General features: G+C 40.1%; 2 protein-coding genes across 2 annotated transcripts in view; both read right to left on the reverse strand.

The window, feature by feature from the left end:
• LOC126457704 (uncharacterized) overlaps window positions 1-20,977 on the reverse strand; it is an 89,413-nt gene that overhangs the window by 21,960 nt on the left and 46,476 nt on the right. The window lies entirely within an intron of this gene.
• Window positions 9,215-13,158, reverse strand: LOC126457705 (uncharacterized). Its single transcript, XM_050094235.1, has 3 exons — window positions 13,116-13,158; window positions 10,296-10,520; window positions 9,215-9,629 (listed from the first exon to the last, which is right to left on the reverse strand). Exons 1-3 carry the CDS (start codon window positions 13,141-13,143, stop codon window positions 9,568-9,570), a joined length of 315 nt encoding a protein of 104 aa, XP_049950192.1. The 5' UTR covers window positions 13,144-13,158; the 3' UTR covers window positions 9,215-9,567.

A 20,977-nucleotide genomic window follows, 5' to 3' on the forward strand; every position in this document is an offset into this window, starting at 1 on the left:
TAAAATCCTGATATGGTAAGCAGTGTCATGTTTCTCTTCGTTCGAATGAAGAAACCGTTTTGCTGCAGGCATTTCCAGAGACACGATGAGAGGATTTTCGAGGTGTTACCGTTCCATGAACAGCCAAAATGCAGACTTCTACAACCATACATCCTAGGGCACACTGTGTCGCAGATGTAGAAGACGAACACAAAGTTCGAAATCGCAGCATAACTTGTGCTCTTCTTGTAGCGAAGGATTGTCGCGCTGTCTTGGGAGCCTTGTCACGCTCCATGCGGCTCCACCCGTCGGAGGTTCGAGTCCTCCATCAGGCATGGGTGTGTGTGTTGCCCATAGCGTAAGTTAGTTTAAGTTAGCTTAATAAGTCACAGCTGCAAAATACTAACACGAATTCTTTACAGACGAATGGAAAAACTAGTAGAAGCCTATCTCGGGGAAGATCAGTTTGGATTCCGTAGAAACACTGGAACACGTGAGGCAATACTGACCTTACGACTTATCTTAGAAGAAAGATTAAGGAAAGGCAAACCTACGTTTCTAGCATTTGTAGACTTAGAGAAAGCTTTTGACAATGTTGACTGGAGTGCTCTCTTTCAAATTCTAAAGGTGGCAGGGGTAAAATACAGGGAGCGAAAGGCTATTTACAATTTGTACAGAAACCAGATGGCAGTTATAAGAGTCGAGGGACATGAAAGGGAAGCAGTGGTTGGGAAGGGAGTAAGACAGGGTTGTAGCCTCTCCCCGATGTTGTTCAATCTGTATATTGAGCAAGCAGTAAAGGAAACAAAAGAAAAATTCGGAGTAGGTATTAAAATTCATGGAGAAGAAATAAAAACTTTGAGGTTCGCCGATGACATTGTAATTCTGTCAGAGACAGCAAAGGACTTGGAAGAGCAGTTGAATGGAATGGACAGTGTCTTGAAAGGAGGATATAAGATGAACATCAACAAAAGCAAAACAAGGATAATGGAATGTAGTCTAATCAAGTCGGGTGATGCTGAGGGAATTACATTAGGAAATGAGACGCTGAAAGTAGTAAAGGAGTTTTTCTATTTGGGGAGCAAAATAACTGATGATGGTCGAAGTAGAGAGGATATAAAATGTAGGCTGGCAATGGCAAGGAAAGCGTTTCTGAAGAAGAGAAATTTGTTAACATCGAGTATAGATTTAAGTGTCAGGAAGTCATTTCTGAAAGTATTTGTATGGAGTGTAGCCATGTATGGAAGTGAAACATGGACGATAAATAGTTTGGACAAGAAGAGAATAGAAGCTTTCGAAATGTGGTGCTACAGAAGAATGCTGAAGATTAGATGGGTAGATCACATAACTAATGAGGAAGTATTGAATAGGATTGGGGAGAAGAGAAGTTTGTGGCACAACTTGACCAGAAGAAGGGATCGGTTGGTAGGACATGTTCTGAGGCATCAAGGGATCACCAATTTAGTATTGGAGGGCAGTGTGGAGGGTAAAAATCGTAGAGGGAGACCAAGAGATGAATACACTAAGCAGATTCTGAAGGATGTAGGTTGCAGTAGGTACTGGGAGATGAAAAAGCTTGCACAGGATAGAGTAGCATGGAGAGCTGCATCAAACCAGTCTCAGGACTGAAGACCACAACAACAACAACAGTAGTGTGTGGGCTTAGGGACCGATGACCTCAGCAGTTTGGTCCCATAAGACCTTACTACAAATTGCCAGTTTTCGACTTTGTAACTGATAACTGTACTATCGTAGTTGCTGTATCCTGCGTGGAAACCAATAAATATCAGGACAGTTCAATTGCTGTAATATAGGCTATATGCTATTTGTAAGAGTATATGTGGATGCTTTGTTACAGTAAGAAAATATTCCTGTCTTTGTGCCAATACAAACAGAAAGAAGTATGCTAGCAAATGAATGGACAACAGAAGTAGCGTTATATAGTAAGAAATGATATCAAGTGTCAGTTTACATTTCACACATTTTAGATACAGTACATATTCATTCCAAAGACGTATTACAAATTCTGTTAGCATCCTGTCACAAATTACACTATAATATTCGATGTTGCACACAACGACACATGTATTTTCACCGTTCCCAACTGGTGGACTGCGTGTCTGAGTGAGACAGTGTTGTCTCCTGGATAGTTAGCCTTGCGGGTCTGTTTCGTAAAGTAGGTCAGTGACTTTGTGTTGTGTTAAGATGCCAAATGGTTGTATAAACATCAAGTACAATTGATATCAGGGTCTCCTCAACATTCGGAAACGGTGTAAGGATCACGAGAGTCTACTTTAATGTTTTGAGTTGCAAGGCTTTGTAGCCGTGAATTTCAAAACAGTTTGAGAACTTTACAACGAATTTTTCTTCCTCAAATGTTACGCTCGTGGCTTTGTGAATTCAGTGGTCTACAGTGCACGGTACAGAATCAGTCTTTTACCCATTGGAATATTTGTGCGTTTGTGTACATTACATGCCCATTCAATGAGCACAATTACGTTTTCGGTGCGACTGTAAGGTTATGTAATAAAATATTTTCAAATCATTGGAATTTCCTTGCTTTTATGTTCCAGTGTTAACCATTTTACACATAGCTGTTCTTTGTTACTGGTAGCAATTCATTCCACTTTGATTCAGAAATGATGTTCATGTCGCTGAGTTCTTTCTACGATCCACAAGACGCTAATTGTACTGTAAGCAATCATCTCTGTTCTTCTCAGCACACCAGGGCACAATATAAGTCAGTTGTTGTTAATGTAGGTGAGGCACCGCTTTATGTTTTCATATAAAGTCTTGTATTGTAAACTACGATAACAATCTGAATAAACCTGCCTCGCGCACAAAGCTGAGCTATAGCCGCAGTTACATACATGTACTTCAAGTAAATTCAGGTGTTTATTGCAACTTGTCGGTTCTGTGCATATCAATTAATTCGTTACCGTGTCCATTATAAATGCGTTGCGCAAAGTGACTCCCTCTCGTATCAGGTCATGTTTAATTGATGATTAATTGAGGCCACGCTAGCACATAAATTCGTGGGTCTAAGCTTTCTATAAGAGTTTTAGAAGACGAAACTTATACTGTTTAGCAAGTCATCGACTTATCTCTCATATGAGATAATCAAACAAGCCCTAGGCAATGAACATTTTGCCCAGACTGTATTTTCCATAAATGAGAATGAAAATAACTCCAATACTTTGCTTCTGACCGACCGGTTGTTCAGAAGGTTTGCATTTTTCACTACTGGACAACGCTTTGGTACACTTTACCGTCTCGTGATATTTGTTCTAAGTCAACTCTGCTCCACTGTGTGTTGGATGTCTTACAAACTGCCTACACCACATTGTAGAGAATTAAAACCAAAGGAAAAAAACTACCCTTCCTGGGAGTAAATGAGGCTTTCTTTTTAAAATATGTCTTCCGTCGTTTTAGATCACTAAGGCCTAGGGGTAGAGATTTTCGCTAGAAATCAAAGTATCTTTGGTTCTGGTTTCGAACCCAGTCAGCGAGTAAAATTTTGATGAAAATCATTAGCAGAGACGGCCACAGATTTCCAGTGTAAAAGTCAGCCAAGTTCTGCCAACAGCATTATAAAAAGTGGGCGGAGAAAAAAAGTGAGATCTGGGCAACCTCTTGTGTTTTGGGTGGAAGCTGTCCCTAAAAGGCTGAAGAATCAGCGATGAACAACGGCGTAAGAATGGAGAAGCCAATGGAAACCACTACGTTATGTACGTCCACAAACACGTCGCCTGTAATTCAAAGAGTGTCATGATAATCTCTTCATCGGCAAGATATTCTAGAGCAGTCGCTTATGAGTCGGAGCGTGGAATATCAGAAGTTTGAACATTGGGAATAGGAAGCCTAATTCTAGTTACAGTGAGGATAAGTGAAGAGAATTGCAAACACGAGAACAGTGTCATTTCAGCGGCAGCAGAAAATGTTATCAAGGTAATAGGTTTCATCATGAACAGAAAGGACTATTCTCATCAGAGTCAATAGTAATTCAGTGTCAACAAAAATATTTCAGGTATATAAGACGACATCGCAAGAGGAAGAAGGAGAGACAGTAAAAGCATATGAGGGCTTTGAACAGGTAATCCAGTATGTAAAGGGAAATTAAAATGTAATAGTCATGGAGGGCAGCACCGCTGTAGTAGGTAAGGAAAGACAAGAAAGAGTTAAAGGAGGATATGGGTGTGGTAGTAGGAACGTGTCAAGTGAAAGCCCGTCTGACTTCTGCAATCAATATCAGTTTGTAATAGCTAATACCCCGCTCAAGAATCACAAGTGGATTGACTCTAGTTGAATTACTCATGGTACGTTGAGAAGCTCCAGAAATCAGGTATTAGATTCGAAGTGTACACAGGAGCAGATATACATTCAGGCCGCAATTTAATAATGGTGGATAGCGCATTGTACTTTGAGCGTATTGGTCGCAGAAATCGAGGTTGAAACAAGTGGGCTACTGAAGTACCGGTAGTGAGGAATGGTGTGGGTTTGGAGTCAGTGAGCAATGTATAGTTCTAAAATTGGCAAACGCGGAAGTAGCACCAACACACATACAAACAAGGGAACTGTAAAGAGACCGTAGGTAAGACAAAAAAAACTTCTTCTGCTCAACGGAACAACAAAGTACATAAATGATCTGGGAATGGCCACACTGTAGCAAAATTACTGATTTAGCAATGAAAGAAATGGCAAGTGCGGGGGAACTGCGGAGAAATGTCTGCAAGAAATATGTGGAGAAATTGGAAAGGAAAATGTCGTCAGAAGGACAGCTGTCACATACAAAAAAGTCATAACACCCCTTGTTGTAATTAAATACAATACCAGTAACAATAACATGAAATGGAAATTCTACACTTAAACACAGAGAGAAGAGCAGGTAGGTCGAAAGACTACATTTATCCCTCGAGCAGGTGCGCCTGTGTATAAAGTGTGCCAACGACAATTAATATTGTTTTGTACGACCCATTGTTGTTTTATAATTGAGAGCCAATACTTTTTCCTTCATTATTGCTTCACGTAACACAGTGATAAACTATGTTGTCCTACAACCAAGTGAGGAGTATTAATATAAAATAACAGCGAGCTAGGTGAGAAAAAAATTACGGTCCGTGCAAGGAAATGTGCCAGATACACAGCTAACATCACAATACCATAATGAGACAATTTTCTATTAGATAGTAACTGATTAGGCGTTTGGCTGAGATCTGATGCAATAGCATTGTTTAATGCTCAGAGCGGTTTATTAATGTGGGGTAATACATGTACACAGCAACACAATTATAAAATGATAGTTCCTTTTAGTATCGTTAGGCTTAACAGCGATTTATCTCACATGTTTATTTTATCGTTGTTCAGTGAACTAAAATTAAAAAGTGTTTCTGTTCATACTTGTTAACCTGAATAACATAAAACAGATATTCTACACATGTGTACAAAGTTAGCCAAGCACCCCTTTGTCTAATGAAATACAAGGGGTAAGGCCAGTAATTCGAGGCAGGATTGTCTGATGTCATAAAAGAAGAGAGGGTAGTCGAAATGGGAGACGAAAACAAAGTTACTTGCTAGACTAATGAACTAAAGAACGGAGATAAAAATTGAGGAACTGTTAGACGACAACCAGTTTGGGTGTAGGGAAGGTAATGGCACCATTAGAAACGATATAAGGAAAGGGTGCGTTCTTTCTCTCCTACTGTTCAGTCTATACATCAAAGATACAATGACAGAAATAGAAGCAAAGTTCAATAGGAGGATTGAAATTTAAGATGAAAGGAAATCAATGCCAATACTCACTAATTTCATTGCTATCATGAGTGAAAGAGCAGGAGATTCACAAGATCAGTTGAATGGAATGCACAGTCTACTGCGTGTAGAATATGGATTGAGAGTAAACCGACGAAAGACTAAAGTAATAAGGAGTGGTAGAAATGAGATTTGCGACAATCTTCACATCAAAATTGCAGACTACAATGGAAACAACCTGAATTAAGTCTGCTATGTGGAAGGATATAACAAACGGCAGATAAAGCAAGGAGGACACAAAATTGAATAGTACAGGTAAGGAGGGCATTCCTGTCCAAAAGAAGTCTACCAGTACGATACAGTGGCATTACTTGGAGAAAAAATTTTAAAGAATGTATATCTGGATAACAGCAGTTTATGGAAGTGAATCATGGAAGTTGAGGGAACCGAAAAAGAATCATTTGAGACCTGGTGGTGTAGAAGCATATAGAAAATTAGGTGGGCTGGTAAGATAACGAATGAGGATGTTCTACCCAGAATCAGCAAGGAAAGGAATGTGTGGAGGACGCTGACATGATGGACGATGCGAGGTCTGCTATTACATCAGGAAATAAATTACGCAGATCTAAATACAGAGGGTAAAACCTTTAGGGGAAGACAGAAATTGTAAAATACACAAAATCTAATTGAGAACTTTGTGTGCAAGTAGTACTCCTCAATAAAGATTTTGCCATGGGCTATAGAAGGTGTGCATCAAACCGGTTCTAAGGCTGATGACCACAAAAATATGTGTTTCGTTAACCGCTGTACAATACATGAAAAGGGGTAGTTCCAACTGTTATCGTGTCTGTGGTTTCCTATTACAAGCTAGGGAGAAATGAGAATATTCCCTTATAGGCATCGCCTGTTTTATTTTGCCGTTATGGATCCTACACAGCTTATATGATGGGGGCCAGACGTACTTCATTGTCTACGTTAGATATTAGAACAAAAAATTATAAATCAGTTACGTGGAGTAGTTAGAAACCATATTATGACATTGGCCTGCCTACTGCCAAGTACACCATGTTGTGCTTAAGACAATTTTATGGAGCAGGATCAGGACATCTCTATGAGTTAACCAACAGCAGTTTATGAGTATACCACTGAGATCCTCAAGCGTCCTGGGTATCTGCATATCCTCGGTATAGACTGCCAGGAAATCAAAGACATCCGTTCGTATTTTATACGACAGGCTTCACATGCGCATTCCATTTCATATATAGAAATTATGGTACAAAAACAAGACTAAGATGCCTGAGCCTAGACTTTGTAATATGATAGGGCATATTTTTTACCATTACGTTTCCCTTCAGGTATTTATAATTAAGCCGAGATGCCACCAATTGCACAATGTCAGTTGTTGTTTATATCGATCTGAAGTTAGTTGTTGTTTATATCGATCTGAAGTTGTTTATACTATTGGTCGGCACAGACAACTGAACACTCAACAGACGCTATGAGAGGGTTCTCCACATTGTCTAAAACATGGTTTATTAATTTTGCATTCAGACCTCAGTCTTTCAAGTGTTTTGATGTTTTCCATAGCTTCATCGCCTCTGACGCTTGTCGCTCGAATCTACCAGACTTTATTAACATTCTACATCATTATTCTTCATATATACACGTTTACTCCTCAACATAGTCGCCCTAAAGACGAACACAGTTCTTGCAACGAGAAACCAGTATGCTAATACTATCACTGTAGAATGTCTGACATTGTCGACGTTAGTACTACCTTGCCTGCACCACTTCATAGCTATCAAAGTGAAGTCCTCAAAGGTGTTGCTTCGGCTATGGAAGCAGATGATAGCAGACTGGGACAAAGTCGGAATTGAATGTATGATGATGGATGACGATGAACCCGAGGCGTCTGCTTGTTGCAGACGCCGCTACGTTCGTTTCTGGTCTGGCTCTGTCCCGCTGAAGGGGAGGGTGCTCTGCGTGTGGACGAACACTTCGAATTCGTGATTTTAGTTTTCTGAGTTTTTTCTCAGGCACCGACGAGGTTACGTCAGACAACGCCATGTTACACTTCACAATTCGATGTCTTTTACCGGCAGTTTGAGTGATCGATCCGGAAAAGTCGACTAAGTGCGTGATATGTATTTCTTCAGCCGATGTAGACAATAGAATAAAGAATTGTGAAGAATTTCTTTTCAGCAAGCCCTCGTAGCAGAAAATTATTCTGCATCTAGGGAACGGTTACCATTCTGAAATGTTCCGCACTACTCGCGATGAATTTCGTAAATTCATTTTTTTTATCATTTACATCGCCATATTCAATAAAGTCTTAGCATTTTGTCTACTTTGCATGGATTTCTTGTCTGCTTGATATACCGACTATATCACAACCGCCAATAGTCTGCGCTATATTTTTTTTCGGTTTTTATCTCCAATAACATTACTGCCCACGTGGTTCAGAACTACCTGAGCATGCGTTTAAGCAGTCTATATCTCCTGATATTCATGGGCTATCAGATGTGTATTTCTATATTCTAAGCCTGTAATTAAGGTCTACTTCATTTTTGTCAGTTTTCAGTTAAGTGTCACTGAAATTACTTACAATTTGTTCATATACAGTTACAGTTGTCATAAAATGCCTTCCAAGAGACAGCCAACTGAAGATTGTGATGCAGCTGTGATTGCTTCCGTATTTGTCCAATGGCATTTATTTATATAACAGCTGAAGAGTTCACATAAATCCCTTATAAATACAACAGCATTAAGTTTTCGTTAATTTCATAAACAGTCATTTAAGTATAGTACTTACATATATGTGAAATCTAAAGAGAGAAATGTAAACTGGACCGCGGTCCCTTCCAAGGATGGGGGATGTGGACAACAGCAGGGGAGGGTCCTGGTGAAGATACAACGACTCTTTGTTAGATTTTTACTAATTCATAGAGCGCAGACATTCTTATATATATACCCTCCATTTTCTGGCTCGATACAGCGTCCCCTACAAATATTACGGCATCGCAACTGCAGGTGTATACGTCTTTAGTTTGCGAGGCGACTTCAGATGGCAGGATGTGGCCGCGTTGCTACCACGGGTGGCAACCAGGGGTTCTGTAACGCTGCAGATGGCGTCGCTCCAGTGGCACGGCGATGGCGTTGCCCAGAGTGCAGGTCTGGCCATCGGTGAGGAGCAGGAGCAGTCGGATGGCCGGCCAGAGAAGACATCATTTTTTCTGGCTTTTAACTATTTCATGTGTTATCCAGGAAAGGCAAGGACAAGCCACTGTGTCAGTCATAAGTCTCCGCAGTGTCCATCGGTGTCATCGTTCCAGTTAAAGTGTTAAGGCAGGAACAGGGTATTTGGATGGTCCATGGTTAGCATGAATGGATGTTGTGTATTTTGTATAATTAATACGCAGTTATACTTTGCCACTATTTATGTAAAGCTACAGATTAGGAAATGTGTTCTACAATTGATATATAACAGTTGAGGACATGAAAGAACAGTTTTATTGTGTCAGAATAAAACTATTAAAAGTCCAACAGAAAGATACAACAGGCTAAACCATGTTTAAAAAATAATTCTTCCACTCAGTTTGTAGCCTGGTTGTAAAGCTGATTTATTGCATATCTTGAAGCAATCAGAAAGTATCACAAAACAAGATATGTTGATTCCACCAGTTTTTCTTGCTAGTGAAAGAGGTAAGTTCTGCACTCTTGGAATTTACTTCTTTCTGTGAAAATTGTTGATGTCTTCAGTCAACAGCTCAGCCATCTCGTCTTCACTCAATCCTAGATGAGTCAGCTCCTCCAGGATGAGCCGACACACTTGCAATACTCCTAGTTCTTGGGACAGTCGGACAGGACTGGTTTACACAGACTCTTTGGTTTCACCACGTAAACTACAATAAATAGAAGAAATATATTTTAATAGAGTTAGAAACTATGAATAGAAATATATACCATTATACATTTACTACTGATAACACAATGATACGTCATCAACTATTTACATGGCATGAATTTCATTTTTCGCTCTCTTATGGTGCCATAACAGTGAGATTGTGGAAGACCTCTAGGTACCAAACAGGCAACACAGTACTGTCAAAATAAACCCCACAGCACGAATATCTATTGCCTATTAAAATATCTCTTCGCTAAATGTTAAGACCAAAGCCCATGGAGAACTTCATGTAGCTTTATGTAATATAATTCGAATAGTAGAACTCAGATTCTACATCGTAGAAAGATAAAAAATGCATCACATTTAAGAGTCTAACAAATAACTGGAAAAAAGGATTAAATATGTGCTGGAAATTGCTCTGAATAGTTTTGGTGAAGAATGTTAATGAGTTGCATTTTCGTAAAGTGCCGTATCTTTCGTTGTTCACGGAGAGGTAACATTTTACGGTAAAAGTGTAACGTAAGGATAAACATTTTCCCTTGATGGTTTGATTTAACTCATATTCTCACATTCACTTTGGAACCCTTCAAAAATTTTATAGTCAACAGTTTGTGGTTATCTTGTCAACAATGAATACAAAATCGTGCTATGGAAAGTAACTTACCCTTCGGTAGTAGGTTGTAGCAAGAATACAGCTTCAGTGAATTGGCATACAAGTAGAACTTGTTGTCTGCCTGGACACAAATGGTATCCTCGTCTTCTTCCGCGTACGACGCCGCCACCAATGTTCTCACAGCTGGGATGGTGGCGGACGGCTGTTCCTCACCCTGGATGGCGGCAGTGGTCGACTCTTCTGGTCGTCCGTATACCGCCGCAACTGCGACCAATGCTATAGAAAACAATGAACATTATTACAGATTGCAGCTTTGTCTACTGGCTGTTGGTGCAACTTTACCATCTAGCGCTCTGATACTATTGTCAGGTAATCTGATTGCCATGTGCTAGCTTGAATATACGGAGATAAGGTGCAACTCAAATGACTAGTGCCACAATTCTGCCACTTGCAAATCTATCTCCTCTGGATGGTAATGGTACTCTGTTGTCTGGCAGGCTCTAAGTTGTACATATCTCCTAAGTAACTGTTATTAGGAAAGCTGTAGCAGCAGATTACGGCATATTTGTGACACTTGTGTAGAATGCTAAAAGATGTTTTGTACCACAACACGAGACTGTTTTGGTACCCAATTGCTGATATAACTCAACATGTTGCTCTTAACAGAACAAAACGGATACTGGGAAAGATAATGTCAAAGGTACGACGAGGAAGTGTCACATGCCCACTACTGATCACAATACACTCGGTATAAAAGAAGTACTGCATACTTAGAGAGGTAGTTTGGATCAAGCCATTAGAAATGTCCAGCACAAATGGGCTCAAAACGCTTTCCGTAAGAGCTATGAGCAGTTTGGGTAAACTGTAAACCGTATTCATAGTTCTGGGTAGGTGCAGCACATACATTAATTCTAACTGAACCAGTATGTGTTGTGAACAGCTTGTGAAAACCATTTACATTGTGGTTTTTTCTCTACTTTTGCCATAATAATGGTAGCCTCTTATTACAAAGGCCAGTACCAAACACCATATTGAGCATGACCTTTAGCGACGACTCACAAATGCAGGTCATACGTAATACCCGAATTCTCATGTATTTTTCAGCTACTTCCTTTCATGAGTTTATAACCATTTCTCGTAACTACATCTACTTATGAATTTTGTCATTAATTAAATTTCATCGAAATATAATGTATGCTGCATGAATAAACAAGAAATAATTACATAGATCGTTGTAATAAATAAGCTGCCAGAGACTAAAAAATTATGGTCAACTAACGCAAAGAATATATTTCACGGAAAAATAACATCGTTGTCGCGAACGCACGCAGTCCTAGAACAGAGGGCAGAGATGAGTTGCGAAGCGTCTATGGTGCGGTGGAGACATGTGTGACGGTCCGCAAATGCCAAATGGAGATTGTTATCGAAATGGTGTTACAATATGTATGTAGGCAGGCAAAATATATAATTAGGTCAGGACGTGTATGGACACACAACATGATCGCAAGAAGATGTTGGAATTAATGAAGACTGCTGTACGCATAAATTTTATTCAAGCTGCTGACTAATCAAGAGGAGCCTACCGCCAATAACGAATTTCGTAATAAGCATTACATCAGAAGCAACGCATCACAAAGTAAGATATAGCCAGTATTTTTATAGCTCCATAACAGGCATGCCAGCGCAATAGTATCTTTTTGGGACATTCTTCAAAGCAAACTTTACAGACCCAGGTCGATCAAACTATCTGACAATAAGATCAAACTGGAAGTGATTCAAATTCAATTCATATTTTATTGACAAAAGTATGCTGGCTAACTGACAGTCAAAGAAAGTTTACGAGTTTATGTTGTGTTGTGTAAATGACTTTATTGCATATGTGTACGTAGCATTAGCATTAGCAAATAACAGTTGGCATAAATGACGGTTTCTATGGCATCATTTTCGGAGTAACCGGTAAAGAACTGTACTCTGTTTTGGCCACGATTTAACATATTTTAAACAGACAGCATTATCACGAATTACGTAATACAGCATAGCTTCTATGGACTGTTGCTAGTCGTTGCAGAATTATAATTAACATTATTGCATGTTAGATTTCAGTGTTCATGTTACACGTGTCTTCGCATCTAAGCTCACGCGAGTTCACTTCATTTTTTGCCCCATTACCTTTCTTGCCCGGTACTTTCGTGATTAGCTATTTATCAAATTTAACTTTTGCCCCTTTTTGTTGCTGACGACCTTTCTACTCAGCAATCTAAATTCGTGCAGACGACATTGGCATACCTAGTTACGGCTAACTAAAGCAAAACTATATTTATTCCCATTCTTTTAATTTATATCATTGTTGCACTCAGTAATCACTCGAGTGTTAACGATCAGGTAGTAACTCACTACGATCTATCACCAAACATTGATATTCGAATTAGGTGCCTTGTTTCCATTTACTATGGAACAGTAGGTACACCTGTCACAAAAAATATTTTTCTAGTTCAGGGACAATATGAATAGTACATGCTGCTACAAAACAACCAAATAACGCCATCTCATTTGATTACTCATTACTTTATTACATTCTGTGGATGATTCGAAATAGCAAACATCTTATGTAGATATGATGTGTTTCAAAGTAGTCAAGATGGACAAGTGCTCATGCCCATTAAGGTGTGCGTTTCATAGTCCATGTGCAAAGGAATTTTTTCTTGTTTCCTTCCATACAAGCATCTCTCAAAATTGTGGCAGTGACCAATTCTTCTCCGAGTGTGTAAATAGATTTTCAAGCGAATTGCTGTCTCAGAAATCATGTAAAAAGAAGGTAGAAAAAAATATGTGTATCGTGAAAGAAACTTTATATATTCTGCCAATACTTACCAGCAACAAAGAACAGAGCAGCCTTCATTGCACTCGATAAGAAATACTACTGCTGCCGGTCTTAGATTTTCGTTTATATATGTTTAAACACCCAATGGCATCATCGAATGTTATCGTACCGTTCCTTTCTGATTTTCCGTTCCGGGAACTGTGGTGCAGCAACAAGCAGCAGATTGACTTTCCTTGTTTTTGGCAAGCTGCATTATCGTTCGCTCTGCCTTATTTATTACCAACGCTATTTCAACAACCGGGATAAAAAAGACGGGTTATCATACTGCACCGTTCACTTCCTTCTCATTCGACGTAGCCGCGCGGGGTAGCCGCTCTGTCTGAGTCTCCTTGTCACGGTCCCTGCGGATCCCCCCGTCGGAGGTACGAGTTCTCCCTCGGGCATGGGTGTATGTGTTGTCCATAGCGTAAGTTAGTTTAAGTACCGTGTACGCTTAGGGACAGATGACCTCAGTAATTTGGTCCCATAAGACGTTACCACAAATTTCCTAGTTTCATTCGATATCATTGGAAGAAGACGGGTATCTGTCACATCTCTCTCAATTCGGTGTCATTGTAGTCAAACCGAGAAAACAAAAAGACGTGTTTCCACGTAAGTTAAGTGCCACAGAGCATCAACACAGCTGAGTTGATATGTCACACACGTCTTGTGGGCAGTCCCCGTTAAATGTGGATTGAGAAGAGAAAGCTCTAGTAAAAAAGTTAATTCCTAAATCAGCTCATAACGCTTTTTTTAAAATTAATACAAGACAGTTTACGCACAGGCTCTAAATGAAGATTCTTTTTCTATCAACGAAGCCTCTGATAATGCAGTAAGGCTCAAATCCTGAAGAAATGAAATGTATAGATGCCACTGATCGTTCATGCTATGTACTTTGCGATCCAAACAGCTTTCCATTTTGAAGATGAGAGCCCTGTGCCTAGAGGATAGTACACCTACGAAATAAGTGCGGTGCGGTTATAAATATATGCACTGAAGTGCCAAAGAAACTGACGTAGGCATGCGTGTTAAAACACAGAGATATCTTAGGAGGGAGAATGCGGCGTTGCGGACAGCAACGCCTGTATAGGACAACAAGTGTCTAAGGCAGTTGTTAGATCGGCTACTACTGTTGAAATGGCAGGTTATCAAGATTTAAATGAATTTTAAAGCGGTGTTATATAGTCGGCGCTTATGCGGTGGGCCACTGCATCTCTGAGGTAGCGATGAAGTGAGGATTTTCCCGTGCGACCATTTCACGATCGTACAGTGAATTTCAGGAATCCGATAAAACATCAAATCACCAACATCGCGACGGCTGGGGAACTGGGACAACAATGACTGAAGAGAATGTTTCAGCGTGACAGAAGTGCAACACCTCCGCAAATTGCTGCAGATTTCAGTGTAGGGCCATGAACAAGAGTCAGTGTGAGAGTGATTCAACGAAACTTCATCGACTTGGGCTTTCGGAGCCAAAGACCCATTCGCGTACACTTATGACTAAACGGCTCAAAGCTTTGCGCTTCGCCTGGGACCGTCACCACCGACAGTGGAAGGCTTATGAGAGGAAATATGTTGCCTGGTCGGACGAGTCTCGTTTTACATTGTATGGAGTGGATGGACGTGTACGGGTACGGAGAAAATCTCATGAATCAATGGAACCAGTATGACAGCAGCGGACGTTCAAATTGATGGAGGCTCTGTAATGGTGTGGGACGTGGGCAGTTGGAGTGATATAGGAGGCGTGATACGTCTAGAAACGACTCTGACGGGTACCACGTACGTAAGCATCCTGTCAGATCACCTGCATCCATTCATGTCCATTGTGCATTCCGATGGACTTCGGCTATTCTTTGGCTCTACACTGTAATATGTATATGACTAGATGAAATCTGTGAGCGCTCTGTCAGAGGGGCATGTTAGATTCTTTTACACACTCATTTTGCCTGTAACGGGTATGAAACAGACGCTTTCTGGCGACACTAAGGGTCGCTTGAAAGTAGAGACGAGTACTACATTTTTCGGCTGATTCCAAGTAAACAATCAAAAACGTAATTGCAAATATCAGCATAAAAGTCGGAGCAAATGCTCCTCACGACTCTTCGGAGATCAGTTGTATACACATTTTAAGTGGTGAATCGATAGAGCGTTCCCATATTTAATCAAGTGCGACATTCGTTTTAACGAAATGTGTTAACAGGTCAGTGAAACCCGAGATCCGAGCTAAACGCCCTCTCACCCCAAACCACTGACATTTCGATTTCAGTGGTATGAATCGAGAGCTAACAGGAGGTCAGGAAGTATGTCTTTTATGTTTTCTGATGAAAGTTGGTTGTGCATCACTGACAATGATGGCCGCTGAAGGCCTGCAACCAATTTGTGTGAATGCTGTACACCCTGGACCTATACCGGGAGTCATGGTCATGGGTGCGCTTTCGTATGTTGGCAGGAGCACTCTCGCGGTTATCCCAAGCTGCCTGAATCAAAATTTGTATGCCGATCTGTTGATTCGCCCTGTTGTCTTGCTATTACTGAATAGCATCCCATGGGTGATTTCCAACAGAATAACGCTAGCCTACACAGCACTATTGCAATATAACATGCTCTGCAGAGTGTCGACATGTTGCCTTGGCCTGGTCCATCGCCAGATCCGTCTCCAGTCGAGCGCCATGAGACGACAACTCCGGATTCATTCACAGCCAGTATTAACCGTCCCTGTACAAACGAACCAAGAGCATAATGCATACACGCTTGCGTATTCACATTCAACATTCTGGCTGTTACACCGGTTTCTAACGTATCAGCAATGGCTTATTTCGCGCTTCCGTTAACCTGTGATCGTACGAAGACAGTCACTTGCGTACGTTGTCTAGTCAAATGTGTTCCAGAATTTTCAATACTCTACGTCAATAATTTCTGGTGTCGCGACTTTTTTCTTCAGTGTATATTAGTTGCTACTCCAATAGTAGATCAGTACTTTGTATATAGTTTGGATAAGCACGGATTTTGTTGATTGCTTATATAGAGGTCTTTCCCATTTCATTCATCTATGGAGTGTAGGTGGATTATTGGTCGTATGTATCTCAGCCAGCAGGCATGACCTTCATTTTATGCACAAAGTATCTCAGCCGATATATAAAGGGATGACAGACATTCACAGATTATATTGTATCCGTGCATAGCAATGACGAGGTTTCCACGGAAGATCTGGCGTCATTGACAGAACATTTGCCAGTGGAGACTCGTGGATGAGGTTTTTGGAATTCACTGACTATTTACAGCACCTTTCATTTATGTAGTCTATGGATTACACGTCGTCTGGTAGGACGACCTGATATGAATTCTGCTGGCTTGTGCGGTATTTTAGTACACATTGTACAAGATTTCTGTGAGCAATCAAAAGAATACACAACAATGGACCAATAATTAAAACTCCAGAAATGAGCCAACGAGACAGACCCGCTTCAAATTCGTACAGGTTCTACTATTGACATATTTATAGCACATCAGAGACTCATATTATAGCCCATTAAGTGTGTAGTCTAGAATTGCGTTTTGTGAACTGCATTCCCAAGAGGGCTCACAACCCTTTTGTGAAAAAATGATATGCAAACATCGCGACCTGAGCCCTTGCAATACTACCGTTACCTCTGGCAAGCTTCCGTTTGCTCGACAGCCGAGTGTTGTTGTAAGGTTGTTACTTTGATTTGCTATGATAGGGGTACAGATATTCAATAATATCGGGTTAAAAGCTGTGAGCTGTCTGGGGAAGTTAATCTTGCATTACTAAGCAACTGTTTCACCAGGTATCTAGTCTAGGTTTACCAAATTCCCAAACAGACTAACATTAATTCTAATCTTTTAATAGTCATACTACAACCGGTAATATATGTATATATATATATAAAAGAGAATGTAATATATATATAAGAGAATTTAAATAAAAAGAAAGAAATCAGTTTATATTTGGAAATTTATTTTAAGATTGATCATTGAAATTTCAGCATATTAAACGTGAGTTATAACTGAGCTGGTGCCTTGTTTAGGACTGTGAAAATGTGAGTTCGTAATCTTACGGAACACATCAAATATAGAGCCAAGATTGGGAGTCTGCATACAACACTGCATTCATAAAACAACACACAAAGAACATTGAAACATATGCAACAGAAAATTAACCACTACCAACAGACTCAAATTTTCACCCAAAGAAATTACGTTCGTAGCACAATCCTGTCCGTCATGTAATTACCACACGCTGGTATACTAAATTCATATTAACTCTTTGTGAAATCTTCGCGAAAAGAATAGCTGGGGGGTACTTTGATGATTACACCACATGCTTCACGTGGTCAACTTGGTTTACACAAAGAGTGTAACTCCACAATAATTTTGATAATTAAAATAAATTAGATCGAAAAGCAATTTACAAAAGAAAAACCTCGAACTGGTTACTAACGTCTTACTACTAACCTGATGGGTCAAACAGTTATTTATGCCCGTGGTACTGGTCTCGCAAAGTACACCCCACGTGGGTTGGACATAAAGAAAAGTTGCTATATTGAAAAATATTGTCAAGACGAGACGTTATAATCACACAAGCATTCGCATTTAAGATTGATCTTAGTTAGAGTTACTGATCAACACGTGGTTCCACTTTACGCACAAAGTAGTGACAAAGCAACTACCGGAAAATAATCTGAACTTCACACGAGAATTACACTGCGCAGCAATTTAAGATAACATTAGATATTTTAGAGCTAAACCTGAAATAAAGGTGATTAAATTTTCAGTTAGGCTGAACTTAAGAAATCCATTGTCCTACGGACTTAGCAGACACGCGCTTAGCCGGAGATCTTACCACTTCAGACGCTTGCCATGGACGGACTGCTTAGTCCCTTCCTGAGGGGTGGCTCACAAATACAAACGGAAATGGCCAGAGGGGCAGCTTCCTATACCAACATGACAACGGACGGACAGGACCATACTAAGAATAGAAACCTCTCTGCTTTAAGAAAGCCTAGCTACCTGTTCCGACGTTGGTCCTACTGTTCTCTAGCAGACAGGCTTGTCTGCTACCCTCAAGCATGCAACTAGAAATACATTTGCTCATTCATCCTCTCACACAGAAGGAAAGGGGGATGACAGTATCTTATCATATACAGTATATAAAAGAAAGCGGATGTAGGTTCCGTATGAGACTGTGTGACATGAATTACATATAAACTCTGTTTTAAAGTGTAGTAGTGTGACAGATCGTTCTTGTTTATGTGTAAAAGTAACACGTTCCACTACTCAGTCTCCTCCCAGATAGTCAGAAACGCCACAGTAAATTTAGAAGAGGTATTTATGCCGTAAATGGCAACAGATTTAAGAAATTAAACATGAAAGGAATCCAACAGAGACCTTTCATTGTATGCCACACACTAAGCAGACAGCTATTTAACCGCATGGATAGCAAAGTAAATACAAACCTATACAAAAAGTCGATTTAAATATGTCGATGAGGTAGGTGAATGTTGAAGCGAAACATTCGTTGGTGAGCAACAGTGTGGAACTTGTCCATTTCAGTTGCATAACACACACCCAGGTACATTGGGCTCTGCCTATGTGTACTCCGTGTTTCATATGTATTCTTGGAAACAATGTGGGTCTCGATTTCTCAATCAGCAACACTCCCAGCAGAATGTGAACACCTCAGTGAGTAGAAACATTCAATACAATCGTAAAGTTACACTATACAGTTCTCCTTACCAAGCTTCTCTTAGAGATGGCAACAGGACACGTCCTATAATACATATAATGTTAACAGCAATAACACGTGAAAATTATCTTTTCTTACACCGTTCTATAGAAGCAAAGATTTTGAAGGTCTTCTTATCGTTTATTACACCGTTCTATACAAACAAAGATTTTGAGAATCTTCCTAGTGTACTTAATTAAATTTGTTAACTGACCAAGAGCTGGTCTCTAGCTTAGCGGGAACAAATCAACTGGCAATGAACTTTGAAAGTATTCTGTTAATCGTTACTGGCATTAAAACGTATTTCAAAAAAATGTTTTGTGACCTTTTACATCTTCAGGCAAACTTCATTTGACAGATAGAAACGTGTTTGTTTCCAAACTCCTCTAGAAAGTTATAATTAGCGTACTGTTTCACAACACAAAGCTGTTAGAAATGCGGAACATCTAGTCTCTCTGTTCATGAACAACCAGGAATGCCTAAGAGAAGAAAATCCAAAAATTTAAAGTAAATTATTCTGTAGCGTAGAATATGCGTAACATAACAACTCGCCTCCAACAGGTCATAAGCATCGACCCTCATTAGATCTGCAATGGCCACAAATGCTTCAAATCAAGCAAAGAGGGTTACCTTGCCACGAACACATATCTGTACAAATACAAACGTCAGGTTGCATCTGTTAAAAATCCGGGTAAAACTCTACACTAAGGCAGGGAACTGCGAGACTCGTGAGTCCACGGCTACAGCTCTACCCATCCCCTTCCTATCCCGCCAACTATTCCCCTCAACCCTCCCCAACACCATCGACACAATACCTGATGATGGTCGAAGTAGAGAGGATATAAAATGTAGACTGGCAATGGCAAGGAAAGCGTTTTTTAAGAAGAGAAATTTGTTAACACCGAGTATAGATTTAATTGTCAGGAAGTCGTTTCTGAAAGTATTTGTATGGAGTGTAGCCATGTATGGAAGTGAAAAATTTCGATAAATAATTTGCACAGTAAGAGAATAGAATCTTTCGATATGTGGTGCTACAGAAGAACGCTAAAGATTAGATGGGGTACATCACGTAACTAATGAGGAGGTATTGAACAGAATTGGGGAGAAGAGGAGTTTGTGGCACAAATTGACAAGAAGAAGGGACCGATTGGTAGGACATGTCCTGTGGCATCAAGGGATCACCAATTTAGCATTGGGGACAGCGTAGAGGGTAAAAATCGTAGAGGGAGACTAAGAGATGAATACACTAAGCAGATTCAGAAGGATGTAGGTTGCAGTAAGTACTGGGAGATGAAGGAGCATGCACAGGATAGAGTAGCATTGAGAGCTGCATCAAACCAGTTTCAGAGCTGAAGACCACAACAACAACATTGGGTTAGACGTCGTCTGGTAGGACGACCTCATATGAACAAGTGCTCATGCCTATTAAGGCGTGCATTTCATAATCCATGTGCAAAGGAATTTTATTATTGTTTCCTTCCATATAACCATCTCTCAAATATGTGGCAATGACCAATTCTTTTCCCCATTTCCTCCACTTGGGAAATCCCGCAGACTTCCTGTACACCCCTTCACATACCCCTCTTGTCTCCAATCAGGATATTAGTGGGAAAAAGACTCACTTTGTCCTGAGAGAGGAATGTAAGATAGCGTGTTTATTTGTTTGCTTTATTTTGGGGGTGTTGGGTTGTCCTCCACAATCCTCAGCACCTCAACCCCATCCTCACATATTCCAATCATTTGTGTATCCGGAACCGCAGATATGAATGCAACACCCCCTTCCACCACCACATGTGAATAGGCGGTAAATTGGATGGAGTGGAAGGTACTGTCTTTACTTTTGGTGGGAAATGTGTTTAGTTAAGATGTTGGTGATGGACAGAGTGGATTTTAATACGTGTATTACCAGTAAGCATACAACTGAGGACTGCATTCTAAAGTCTTCTACGGAACGGATGAAAGGAACTGCTAATGAATGAAAATAATGGAAATACCTTTCAAGAGGATATAGGACGATAGACTGAGAATGTATTTCGCAACTCATAAAGAATACTGACTGTGCTAGAACTGCTCGTGTTTTTTAAAATGGCCGGTCAGTTCACAGTGTTTAAAACAGATTTGTCCTTTCCC

The sequence above is a fragment of the Schistocerca serialis genome, chromosome 2 (assembly GCF_023864345.2).
Source record: "Schistocerca serialis cubense isolate TAMUIC-IGC-003099 chromosome 2, iqSchSeri2.2, whole genome shotgun sequence".
NCBI classification, from domain to species: Eukaryota; Metazoa; Arthropoda; class Insecta; order Orthoptera; family Acrididae; genus Schistocerca; species Schistocerca serialis.